At 40.8% G+C, this 14140-nt stretch overlaps 1 protein-coding gene across 1 annotated transcript in view; it reads left to right on the top strand.

Moving 5' to 3' along the window:
- The first annotated feature begins 514 nt into the window (after positions 1-514).
- GABBR2 (gamma-aminobutyric acid type B receptor subunit 2) overlaps positions 515-14140 on the top strand; it is a 399353-nt gene continuing 385727 nt past the window's right edge. The window contains exon 1 of the mRNA XM_070747060.1: positions 515-1297. Coding sequence (XP_070603161.1) covers positions 998-1297 — 300 coding nt within the window. The 5' untranslated portion in view covers positions 515-997. The remainder of the gene's footprint in view (positions 1298-14140) is intronic.

Below are 14140 nucleotides of genomic sequence, written 5' to 3'. Positions count from 1 at the left end.
GGCATTTCAGCACACAAACGCTTCGAGGAAAAGGAAGGGACGCGGTCGCCCCCCCTCCCCTGCCGAACCTTTCCTTTCGGTCTCCACCCCCCCTCCACGCCGTCTTCTCTCCCTCCAATAACCCCCCCTCCGCCCCCCCTCCCACCTTCCAATGGGCTATTGGACGTGGCCAAACCCTGCACCTCCCGCGTCTCGTGTTGGCGTCGTCTCCTCGGCGGTAGCGCGTAGAAACACGTTCCCAAGCAGGAGCAGCGGTGGCAGCGGCGGCACCAGCAGCAGCAGCGGTGGCGGCAAGGAGAGGAGCCCTGCCTCGGATACGAAAGGCGGACCTGGGCGAGCGAGCGAAGCCGAGTGACAGCAGCAGCACCTCAGGGGCGAGTCCAACGAAGGGACTCCGGCTTTCCCCGTATTCCCGGAGCTGCCGCGCCTGCCTCTTTCCCTTTTTTCGCCGGTTGTGCGCGCCACTTGTGCGCGCCGTGTGTGGTGTGGCGCGGTGTCTGTTTGCAGCAACGGCCGCGGCGGCAGCAGCAGCAGCGAGCAACACGGCGTCGGAAAGGCTCCGGGGGAATGCGGCAGTAGCCTCCCCAGCCGGGAAGAGCGAAGATTCTCTCTCTCTCCCGTCACCCATCCTCATGTTCCCCTCGGACCTCCTGGCTTTTACGCGGCGGCTTGGGATCCTGCGCCAAGAAGCCTGAGGGTGCCCTGGCCCAGCCTGGCTGTGTGCTTGAGTGAGGGGCTGTGAAGGTGCTCTCGTTCTCGCTGGACTGGGGGTGAGAGGAAGGAGGTGGCGGCGGCGGTTGCTTCGCCGCCGCTACCGCCGCTGCTTTGCAGAGTGGTTGCCTTTTAGCCGCCCCGAGGAAAGAGCAGGCGCCATTGCCGGGAGGCTCGAACCGAGGGGGCCGCAGCGCGCGCGCCCCTTCCCCTGTCTTCGGCGGAGGGCAGCGGACGCCCCGGTCCTGCTCTCCCCCTGACGTCCGCCCCCCCCCCCCCCCGCAGGATGCCTGCTTTGCCCTGGCGGCCGAGCCCGGCCGTCCCTTCCGCCTGGCTTCTTCTGCCGCTGCTCTCCTTAGCTTGGGCGCGGACCAACTCTCGGGGACTGACGGGCTTCTCGCCCAACGCCGCTTCTTCCCCTACGACCCCCATAGCCATCATGGGCTTAATGCCGCTGAGCGACTCGGTGGAGAAGGGCAAGATCGGCCGGGGGGTCCTACCGGCTATGCAACTGGCAATGGAGCAGATCCTCAACGAATCGCTGCTCAACCCCTACTCTCTGGACCTGCGCTACTACGACACTGAGGTGAGTGAGGGGAAGGCAAGCTCGCTGGGCTGGCGAGGGCCGGCCGCCTTTTCGGTATTAGGTTGTGTGAGGGAAACGTCGCCGTCGTCCTTGATTGTAAGATAGGGGCCCCGCTACGATGCCGGTCCGTGGTTGTGGGTCCTTTGCCACTTGGCTTTTGTAATGCAGGAGTTGGCCTAAGGGAAACGCCGAGGCTCCTAAACAGGGGAACGAACGTGGAAAGGACTCCAGTCGATCAAAACGGAGCCGCGGTGATGTAGGTTATCTCTCCCGGCGTGATTGCTGTGGCCATCTGGTGCTTCAACGGTGGTTCGGCCGCCAGTGAGAATTTACGCGAAGCAGGAAAGTCGCTGGGAACGAATGCCGGTCGCTTTCCAGGGAGTCGCTTCAGGTTCTGTTTGCGCTCCGGCTCCCCCCCCCCCCCGCGCGCGTTTGGTGACTACAATTATTTAGTATTACACCCCCCCCGCCCCTAAACAACCCCCGGTAGCTTTCTGGCCCAGCGGCGCCGACCGAAACCTGCAGCTTTAGCGATCTCGAGAAAGCGCCGCCCGTTAATTTAAGCAGCGGAGACGCGTCAGGGATTTGTGGTTGGTGAGCTTTGGAGCAGGCGCTTGGCACGCTTGCATAACTGAGGTGAGCTGCAGCCTTGGCGTACTTGGAGCGCCACTTGATGCTTTCTGCGAACTCCTTGAAGGGCGAAGAAGGAAGCCAGTCGGATTTCTAAGAGCTTGAAAGGCGGGAGGAAAGCGGAACCGGGCAGAAAGGGGAAGAGGGAGAAGGTGCTGCCCATCTTTCGTGAAAGGCGTGTGCGCCAAAGCGTAGAAGAGAAAGAGGAGGAAGAGAGAAGATGCCGGCTCTAACCGGCTTCCCAGAGCAATAGCATCAACTACCCTCCTTTTGGACGCGGTGCCTCTTTTGCGGCATCCCCCCGTTCTTTGTCCTCCCAGCCGCACAAATAAACAGCTATTGTGACGGCGGCTGCACATTTCTAGCCCGACACACAGTATTACATACAGAGAACCATGGAGTGCCCAGCAGAAAAACTAGGGAGACTTATGGGCAGCTGAAACACTTAGTTGGGAATTCTATTCGGCGCAAGCCCCGAAAGAGTTAATCCTGCAGCTTTTCTCTTCGTGGTTCGTAGTATGTCTGCCATGCATAATTCTTCTTGTAAATGCTGGTTTCCCCCAGACCGTGCGCTTAGAGAGTGGGAGAGAAAGCCGGTGGCTGCGGGACCGTACGGAATTCATAGTAGGCAGGTTCTTGGGTTATTCAGTGTTGTTGTGGGATTGACCGAATGAAGTGCGATCATTGGGTGGCTTCCCCCCCCCCCCCCCAAAAAAACATAGGAGGCTGATTGTTTTCTGAGAACGTGTTTGCGGCAAATAAATGTTGATTCAATGTTGGACCTTGCCTGAAGGGGGCAGCATTTTCTTATGTAATGCTTGGGTTTGATGCTTTCTATCGAGGTACCTGCCCTAAGAAGTTCCCGATGAATTTCAAGGTTTTAACTGAAGTGATACCACATAAGCTTCTCTTATTCTTATGGGTGGTTTATGAGCATTATAAATGTTGGAGGCTCATTTTCTCTTGAGTTAACAATTAAAGGGAGAGTTGTGATCTTTAAGTATCATGACTTTTGAGTAGGGAAGGTCGCCTGGGTAATGACGATTTGTAGGAATGGCCAAGGTCCATATTTTGGGGTAGTATAGAACATTTGCCAGTAAGTGATCTCTGTCCTATCTGAACAAATGACTTGGAAATGAAATTATAAGGATTAAAAACAAGATAGGTAGATGTTTGTCATTTTTCTGTTTACGGTATATCAAATTTAGAAAAGCTTTATTGAAAAGCTTTGTACTGTGTATAATAACCATCTTCATCTGAAGTTCAAATAAACAAATGTGAGATTTTCCTAAGGTTACATTTGTAACACTGTTTTCATCTTTATTTGGAAAATGGGATATTAGTTAAGTGAGAGTAAAACCAAAGCCTATGCATCACTAGATAACTTCAGTGTCAAATTACAATCGTTATGCATGAATACATACAGAGACAACCCTGCAGATGGACCTTTTATTAACATCACCTCAAATTATCTTCATGTACACTGTAATATTTTATTATCATGTTTCCCACACTCTGAACTGCATGTTGAAATGCACAAATAAGCCAGGATACAGATAATGATGATTTTAAACTAGCATAGGAAGAGCTATCGTTGATCTTTGATCAGCTCACTAGGGTTAAATTTAATATTTTTAATATTAATCTTCCAGGCTTATTTATATGTTTTTATGGAAGACATTGAAAGCAGTGAGATACATTAAGACAACAGAAAGGTTACATTGTGAATTATCATTGTTTAATATTCTGGGAAGAAATAACATAAAGCAAGGCAGGCTTTTAACTTCTGAATTGTTTCATACATTCCTGATTTTTAAGTAGTAATTTTATGTTATTGATAGGAAAGAAAATCAGAAATCATGTTATGCAGATATTTTTTTTAAAAAGGAAGCATAGATTTTATGGTTAAACAGGTATTGAGTTTATAAATGGATATGTAGTTATTGAAACCTCAATTCATACATGAAATAATGCCCTATCCAAATCTAGTTGTGATATAGGTAATTGTGAACTATATATAGCATTGAAGAACACAGATATTTTAATTTTGTCATGCACAGATATAGTGACACATTATGACTGATAGAAATTGGTCTTCATTCAGTTGGCTTTGACTTCAAACTAGTGACACCATGTCATCTTATGCAAGCTTTGTAGAGATTCTTACAATAATTTTCTCCTTTATATTGATTTTGTTTCAAGGTGAGAATCCATTTAGATATAAACAGAAGGAAAAATGACAAGATAGGAGAAATAACTTCTTTTTGTGTTTTTGATCATTTAGCATGAAGGCACTCTTACTTCTTAATCCTCTGTTTCTAATATAATACTATTTGTGAGGTATTATTCATATATACAGTATGTTAAGTTACTTTAAAATAATAAACAGTAGGTATTTGAGCTGGGTTTTTAATATTTATCTATCAATACTGCAAATATATAGCTAGAAATATTCATAAATCACCCCATAGGTTATGCTTTATTTTTTTCTAACCTTTTTTGAGGAGTGGGATGGCATTCACAGAATTAGAAATTATTTCCTCAAGGAGAAAGGGCAAGAAGGAGAAATTGTATTTTATACTGTGGGGTTCCTATAAATGAGACATTTCAAGGTTATTTTGAGAAGAAATAGCAGAACTATAGGACTATAGAGTAAACAAGAAAACCTACAAATGAGCTGGCCATGTTGCTACCTTATTCATATAAACAAATTGGAATCTATAGAATAGATTAGAGCAGTGTTTCTCAACCTCAGCAATTCTGGGAACTGAAATTCACTCATCTTAAATGCTAAGATCAAAAAACTGCTTTAGAGGTTTTAAAAAAGAGATAATTCTACTTAGTTTTATTATTATAATAATTTCTGTTCAATAGAAGGCTAGTGGCGGCTTCAATGATCTAGGAAGTTAATATTTACATCTTTGGAATGTTCCTTACTCTTTGCTCACATCAAAATCATCCAGATAAAGATTGTAATTTTGAAAATGCTCAAACTAGTGTTGGGAATTTTGGAATTTTTATTACCAGTGCATCAACCAGATCAACTGTGGAAGATTGATCTAAAACATGATAGGAGGAAGTACAACAGATCTTGAGTTCTTTCCTCCCTGCCATAAAATTACCTTTTAAAACATGATTCTCTAAGAAATTTTGGGCCCAAAATGAGATTATTGATGCAGTTATTAGAACCTGGAAGTGAAAAGGATCAGAATGTGATTTATGAAGCATCAGGTACAAGAGTGCAGAGCCATCAGACAATTATAAGTTAGTTACAATTTTCATTGAGTTAGGAATAATAGGAATTATCTTAGAATATTGGATATTTTAGTAACAGTACAACCATCACCTTGTTTTTCCCAAGGCAATATTATATCATCTCTACAGTTATTTCAGCAGCAAAGTTAAATTTTGCCTCCACAATATAGGTGTTCTTCAGATGTGTGGATCAATAACTAAAATTCCCCAGCCAGCAAAACCTGGATCAGACTGAAAGTATCCAGATTGGGCAAGGCTATGTCATTTTGGAGGTAGATAGAAATAAGCACAAGTAATGGGTAGTGGGGGCAATTGCAGATTGGTGTTCAAGAGAACTGAATGTTCAATCTATTTGTTGTCATTTACTGAAGGGGAAGATTTTTTTAAAAAGCTATTTCTGTCTTTTATGGTGAAAAATAACTTATTCAAAGTAACTCAAAGGCTGCATTCCTACCTACAGATTACTTACTATTATTTAATAATTTTGTGAAAAATGTAAGTTGCCTAAACAGCACACGATTGTTCTTGGAATCTTTTTGCAAGTAATAAGATTGGGAAATAAAATAATGTTATAAGAATACCAGATGTTCTAGCATTTTTCTGTTGCATTTAAATGGTTATATTTCAGTTGATTAGATATTGCAAATATCAATGTTATAGTTGTTTTTATATATGAAGCACCAGGGTAATTTAAATACTGGGAATTCTGTGACTTGTAGGAGAACATCAATCGGCGGAAGCCCAATCTTGGACATAAGAGTATTGGTGATGCAGTGGTTAGAATGCGATATTGCAGACTAATGATGTTGATTGCTGATGCCAGCAGTTCATAGCTGATTCCATCCTTTCGAGGTTGGTAAAATGAGGATTGTTGGAGCAATATGCAGACTCTGTAAATTGCTTAGAGAGGACTATAAAGCACTGTAAAATGGTATATAAGTCTAAGTGCTATTGCTATTTACACACTGATTAAAAATAGACAATAGAAAAGCAATGCTAATTATATTGAACTCTGGAAGTCAGGGTTTAAATTCTGGATATCTAGGTTCAAATACATTTTTTAAAAAGATAAATGGATGAAAGATGTTAACTATGCATAGTAGTATCCTTTATCTAAAAGTAACAAATTATATAGCCTCTAAAATAAGCCGCTCCGAGTCCTCTGAGAGGGGCGGCATACAAATATAATATAATATAATAAAATAAATAAATAAATACATAAATACATAAACACACTTTCGGGTTCAGTCGTATCATGGCAAACTGAAATTAAATTTCAATTAAATTAAATTAGATTGCATAAATGCCTTCCGTCCGCTGTCCTAATGTTTCTCTCTTACTAGCATCATGTATATAAACATTGTTATATCTTTGTATACCACAAATACATATGACAAAACAAATAAAATAAATAAATAAATTACAAAACTTTTGTTTAGTATTAAATTTAATTCATGAATTAATACAATTCCATCTAAATTATGCAATATTATTTTTTTAAATAAAACAATAAATTTCTAAAACTGAACTGTTTCCATCTGATAGTGGGAGGCGTCTGCAGAATAATTTCTACTTTATATCACTATCGCTTTTATTTTGATTGACAAGAATGTAATCACAATTTGTTTTGGTCACTCCTTTATTGGCATCATATTTTTTGACAGTAATCAAATGTTATCTGAACTTCCTAGCAAGAGTGTTTTGCTTAATTTTTTGTTGTTCTTTTGATTCTGGATCAATAATATAGTCTTATTTGTCCTGTATAAGGGATGAGAAATACGTTTTCTCTATGAGTTGGGTGTTCATTTTGAGCAATTCTCATATTGCTTACATTTATTTTTTGGAGTCCTACCAATTTCCATTCTGCATGGAATTGTTACTTGTTGAGTGTTGTGAGGGTAGCAAGTAGTTTAGGATGTGTGAATCAAATCTCCAATTTTATATCGTGCTCAGTGAGAAGTTCTGTGTGGTACCAAAAGAAATGATACGTTTGGGGGGGAAAAACCACGAGAGTGCTATTTATTTTTTGTTCAATTATTGTGAATTTGTCCTCTGGAGTAACAGAGTTCCTTTTTTTAACTCCTTGTCAGTGGATGAGTACTTTGTGTGGCACACAAACCAGCGGTGGGTTGCTCTTGATTCCGCCCATCCCGCTGTGATGCTTCTGCGTGTAAACATCATTCACGCAAGTATGTGACTGAACCAATAGCGATGGGTTTTAGAACCACTACTGGTTCAAGCTAAATAAAATATAAGAGAGATGAATAATCCAGAATTAAAACAAACCAGAATACATAAATTATTTTCAAAGCGGCGAGATTGTTATAATAAAGAGGAACTGTTGCTTTATTGCTTACTGTAATATGGTTCTGGCTTTTCAATAAATACAGGGATCCTTGAAATAGGACCAGTGATTTAGTGACCATTTGAAGTTGGGACAGACATCCCCAAAAGTAATTACAATCCGGTTCTGAAGTTCCACTGGCTGGTCCCAATGTTACATGACTGCATTTTGGGAATTTGGCAACTGGCTCACATTTATGGCTGTTTGCATCTTCTTGTGATCAAATGATCATGATTTTTTACATTCTTGCTGAAAGCCAGCATTAAGCTTCATAGCTTAATGACCATGGTGTTTGCTTAACTGCTCCTCAAAAGGTGGTAAAATTAGGTCTGTTATGTGATGGTCTGCTTTGAATTATGAATTATGTCATGAATTATGATTTCAATGGGCAGGTTACATTACGATCGTTAATTGAGATCTGCCTGCAAAGTAGGGTAAATACGATATGACCTTGTGTTATATGCAAAGCAAGCAGACATACTCTATTAATAAAGCCTGAATCCTGACCTAATAACTTGATAGTGTAGTTTATTGGCAAAAGAAAAAAAAAAGGAAGGTTAAATCCTGAGACTGCAGGGCTTGTTCAGATTCAGATTTATTCATTGCAGTTTGGGAAATAATAACATCTTGATATGCAAAAATCAGCAGATGACCTAGCATGCAAATGTATCAAATGGGTAAACTTATTGGTTTACAGCAACATTGAAAATAGCACTTTATTGTATCATAATTTCCATGGACAGGTCTATATGTTAAAGAATTATTGTTACAAAATATATAAATTTGTCATCTACAAGTAAGGATTGCTTCTAGCAAAATGTCCAAAATGAAGATATGGCAGTGTTTTGGCAACACTAAGAATTATTCTAGTGAGGAACTATTTCACAGAAGTTCTGATTGTCCAAATTGGAAAATCCAGCCTTAGAGAGCACTTTATATTTTAATAACAATTGGTTCTGCTTTTAGAGGGACACAGCACTAGTTCTAACTTCCTTAGAAGCAAGCCAGTTTCCTCTAGAAGGAGAGCTCCAAATGAAGAAAGGAAGTCAGAAATAAAGTCTAATGAAACTTCCTCATAATAGCCTTAAAGGGCTGTTATCCAATGTTGGAGGAGGCAGCAAACTATGAATATAAAGAAGTGCTTACCATACTTCTAAACTCAGTTCTGCATCAGCAATGAAGAAGAACAAGGATTCTGTCTGTATGAGAAGTTGGGGGAATGAGAAAGGTGAAGTGGGAAGGCCTTTTTGGTGCCAACAAGTAGGAAAAAAAGACTTTATGCTATCTACTTCCCAGTCACTGTGATGATGCCAAATGTACAGCATTTTCTATGCCAGTTCCCTTCCCGTGGGAATGAAAGCAGGCAAACTGACTCTTCAGCCAGACAGGGGGGGGGGGTATAGGGAATCAGTGGGAGGTGGTTTTCGTCCTATGAACTATGAGATCTCATCTGTTTGGAACCCATATCGCATCTCAGACATTAACACCCTTGAAAATGTCCAAAGATACTTCACCAGAAGAACCCTTCACTCCTCCACTCGAAACAGAATACCCTACGAGAGTAGACTTTCAATCCTGGGCCTAGAAAGCTTAGAACTAAGACGCCTTAAACATGATCTAAGTATTGCCCACAAGATCATATGCTGCAATGTCCTGCCTTCGGCGACTACCTCAGCTTCAACCACAACAACACAAGAGTACACAACAGATTTAAACTTAATATTAACCGCTCCAAACTTGATTGTAAAAAATAGGACTTCAGTAACTGAGTTGTCGAAGCGTGGAACTCATTACCGGACTCCATAGTGTCATCCCCAAACCCCCAAGACTTTACCCTTAGATTATCCACGGTTGACCTATCCAGATTCCTAATAGGTCAGTAAGGGGTGAGTACAAGTGCACTAGAGTGCCTTTCGGCCCTGTCCTATTGCTCTCCTATATCTCCTATACCTTTCTTCTATTCCTATATCTCTTCTATTCTTTAAATTGATATGTTCATTGATATGTTCTATTGCTCTCCTATATCTCCTATACCTTTCTTCTATTCCTATATCTCTTCTTCTATTCTTTCATTGATATGTTTTATTCCTATATCTTCTCTTCTATTCTTTCTTAGATATATTTTACTATGAGTATATCCTCTATAACCTTCATTATGTATTTTACTATGTGTATACCCACTAAAACTCTCATTGTGTATTGGACAAAATCAATCAATCAATCAATCAATCAATCAATCAATCAATCAATCAATCTGAGCTCTGAATGTCTTCTTAGTGGGGCCAGGGCTGAATTGAACATGGTCTCCTCCATTCATGATCCCAATCTTCCCCACAGTCCTTTGCTGAAGTATCTCCAATCCATGGTTAGGAACTCATATGGAAGACCACTAAAAGTTACCTATTTAAAAAGAGAGGTTGGCTGTTTTAATAATTTGTATGTGGCTCATGATTAGATATACAATGGTAAAGAATGATATTACCCCACATTCCTATATCTATACCAGGGTTATTTCATGTTACTCATTTCACATATCAAAATTACTTAAGAGTGGCAGCCTGCAATTCATGAAGGCTTGCAACATTCATGCAGAGAAAGAACTAATTAAATTTTTCGTTTAGGGTTTAGACCCCTGGTTCCCAACGTGGGGTCCACGCCCCACAGGGGACAATTTCATTTTAATGGGGGCAATTGGAATCTTGTTTAAACATAGTTAACGGCCTTTTAGGCTTCTTCCAGGTGAGTAATTCACTTTTTGAATAATAAGAATTATATGTTAGGGGAGGGGAGGCAGGATTTTAGAGATGCTTAGGTGGGGCATGGCCAAAAAAAGGTTGGGCACCACTGTTTTAGATCAAGGGTGTCAAACCTGATTTCATTGAGAGTCACCTCAGGGTTGTGTTTGACCTTGGGGGGTGGGCTTGAATGGGGTGGACATGGCCAGCTTGCCTTCACTCATGTCTAGAGTGCCTGTCGTGGGCCAAGTGCTTTGCCAATGAAAATGAGCTCCTGAGCTGTGTTTTCAGCTGCGGCAGCCTCCTACAACCCGCTGCCAGAAAAATCAGAGGTCTGTTTTCACTGGCAGAGGCCCCATGGGCAATCCTTCACTGTTTCCAGGGCGGCCCCACAGGCCAGATCTAAGCACCCTGTGGGCTGCATCTGCCCTCTGGACCTTGAGTTTGATACTCCTGGTTTAGATGCATTGTCTTCCATGGAGATTTTGGCTCTTTAAAGTAAAGGGACAATATAGCAGAAGAGGAAAAAGAAAAAAAAATACTACAGTAATAACCAGGAAAGATTTCAAATCACCGCATGCGCAGAAGCAAAGAAATAGGTAAAAATCACAAAATTGCGCACACATGAGCATCCTTGTGAGATATTTGTCTTCCTGCGCATGCACAGAAGCGGAATATTGTGCCAACGCGCCCGCCCACCTGCCACCTGTGCACGTGCCTCCGCCAGCCTCCGGGAGTACACCTTTAGCGCTGGTGATGGCCAGCCCTTCACTGGAAGCATCCTTGTCCATAAAAATGTATACTTTCCTGACAGTGTGATATCCCTGTACTTTAACTTTTTGTCAATCGTATTCTTTGTTTAAAATAGTAGGAATCTCTTTTTTCCATGGCTATAGTCAGCATCTTCTTAAATGCCACATACCAATTCTACATAACTTTGCAATATTAAACTTTCTGTTTCTACCAGAAATGGTGGTCAGTGTTATTGCTTGTTGCCAGGTACCCTTCCTAATAATTTAATACTATTTCATCTTCTAGCACTGTGGACTTTGTCCTGGTTTTGCATGTCCATTTAGTTCTCTTGGCAGGATACTGAAGTGGGTTGCCATTTTTTCTTCATTTAATGATATTTAATCTGAATCCAGTTTTCAAAATGATCTGCCCATCTGGGCAAATCTCTCTGGAATGTATATTCCTCAAAACATGTCTTTGAGATGTTCAAGACACTTTGCAACTACAAAGTAATGATATAAGACTATGTGCTGTCATATACTGTAAGTGTCTATTCTTAGCAACCAGATATACAGTATTTTCTCTATAATGGCCGGTTTCTTAGCTGGTCTCTCAATTGTGCACTGATTGCCACTGTAACAGTCTCTCCATCTTGCTATTGGTCACCCTCTTCATTTCTTTCCTTCTACCTTTCTCAGCATTAGAACCTCTTCCAAAGAAATTATTTATGGGGGGGGGGGAATTGTATTAAAAGGGCCATCTAGGTTATCAAGTCTATGACAGGGGAAATGGTTATGTATTTGTGTGTGTGTGTGTGTGTGTGTGTGTGTGTAATAACAATAGCACTTAGGCTTATATACTGCTTCCCAGTGCTTTACATCCCTCTCTAAGTGGTTTATAGAGTCAGCATATTTGCCCCAACAAGCTGGGTCCTCATTTTACCGATATCGAAAGGATGGAAGGCTGAGTCGACCTTGAGTCATTCAGAATCCTGGAGTAAGCAATGGATTAGCCCTGCAGCATTGCATTCTAACCACTGGACTACCATGGCTCTTGGATAGAGGAATGGATAAGTATTACTCACAGCTAGGGCTTTTGTTTTGCCACTACGTGTTCTTGAATAGGAGTGTACACTCTTTACCTTCCCTAGGACAAAACTCTTCAAATTTAGGCTAGTTTTCCCTAAAACCAGAATTGCCAGTCTCAGGTGGTTTTGGAGTGCCCAGCTTTAACACTGAAATAATAAAGAATGAAGGAATCTTTTTATTTCAAGAAACACAATACAGAAAGAAGTAGGCTAGGTACAATAAGTTTACATGATGCTGAGATCTAAAAACCAAAGCTAGTACCCATTAGCCTGATCATATAAAGAGAGAAACAGAGAATGGAAGCAACAACTAAGGCAAAAGAACTGAACAAAAGTAGCAATGAAAAATAACCTGATAGAATTGCCCTATTTTTTCCTCGGCCAATTTTACTGGCTCCAGTTTTTCTTGAGCTTTTAAACAGAGGGCAGACTAAAAAACCTAATACTGTATTGTTAAACATTTCCTAACATCTTTGCTCCATTGAGGACTTTCAGCCAATGTAAGTTGCTGCTTCATTGGCTGAAAGTCCAATGAGAAAAAGAAGAAATAGAAAAAAGAAAAAGACTTCAATTTCTCCTTGCCTCTCAGTGGAAGAGGGCAGAGGTTAAGCATTGCAGTGCACATGCCAATGTGCTGCTTACAACTAGTCAGCAGATGCCCTGCAGGCCACTAGCTCCATTCCTGCATCCTTGTCAAGGGTATCCAATTTCTTGAAGATATGGGGCAAACGGAAGATCATCATCAAAGATAAGGGCAGGGCTACTCTTCCATTGCTTTGGAAAGCTCTTAAAATTTGGCTTTGGTCCCTGGGCCTAGGGTTAATATACAGTTGAGGACCCTGTTTTGTTTTGATTTGTGTTGCCTTTAAGATTGTTTCACTGGGCTTTTTGTGTGTTTTTACGTTATATTTGTTATTATGGATTTGATGGTTCTGTATGCTCCCCAGAATGCATTGGATTAAATATATAAATAAAATCATATCTCTTATCAGCTTCCTACTATTTAGCCGGAACCTGCAATTTTAGATGGTTATTTTTTGTTGTCCTGCAGGTTCTAGGACAATAAGTCATAGCTTTCTCTACGTGATTATCCTTCAGATAATTTGAAGAGTGCTACTATATTTCCACTTCGGTCATCATTTTTTCCCCCCCCAAAATGAGGGATATACAATTCCCCAAATGTTCTTTATCAAATTTCTAGTTCCTTGATGGTATTGACTGCCTTTCTTTTATATCTGTTTGAATCCTTATTAAAATATAGCTTAGTATTTGGTTGGGGAGATGTGGGCAAACCAAGATGGGAAATAGTAAAAATCACTTTTACCTTCAGATCACTACTCCCCTGCTTCCATGTTGGTAAGGATAATGGGGCCTTCTGTTTATATGGCTTGCTGAGCCTAAATCAAATGCATGCCCAAGTTTGAATGCTATCTCAACAGTGCATAGCTTTCAGTGCTATGTGTCTTTGGGATGAATGTACCAGGGAGACTGGAATGATGATTTGAATGTGTTTAACATGTAACTGGCATTTTCTCTTATCATTTAAAAAACTTGTTGTGGAATAAATGTTTAATCAAATTAAAAGTTTTTATAGATGAAGCTTCTATATAAACCAGAAAACATTTAATACCAGATTTTGAAGAGATAGATTGCAGAGCTAGTTGCCTTCTAGCATGGAAACATTAATTTAGATCTTAATTATACCCAAAGTTACTTTATAGCAATCACTATTGAACAATATTGTACTACCATGTTTAATGTTTCCAAGGATTTATTGGTAATAAGAAAAACACATTCCCTTCCATAGAACAGCTCGAATAATTTACATGGAAAGATGTTATTGATTCAGAGCACTATGAATGGTACAATCGATACCTCAGCAAAATATGGGTGGTTGCTTCAGTTACATATACCTTCCATGCAAAGACGGATTCTATCCCTGAAGGGAAGTTCCTATATTTTGCTTCAGACTAACAATTTTTATTCAAAGCTATAAGCATTTTGTGTATGAATTTGATGAACGATGATGTAAATGTGAAAGCAAAGTACATGTTAAGGTT

This window comes from Erythrolamprus reginae, chromosome 3 (assembly GCF_031021105.1).
Source record: "Erythrolamprus reginae isolate rEryReg1 chromosome 3, rEryReg1.hap1, whole genome shotgun sequence".
In the NCBI taxonomy this organism is placed as follows: domain Eukaryota; kingdom Metazoa; phylum Chordata; class Lepidosauria; order Squamata; family Dipsadidae; genus Erythrolamprus; species Erythrolamprus reginae.
The sequence above is the reverse complement of the archived record's forward strand: the minus strand, read 5'-3'. Positions and strand labels throughout refer to the sequence as shown.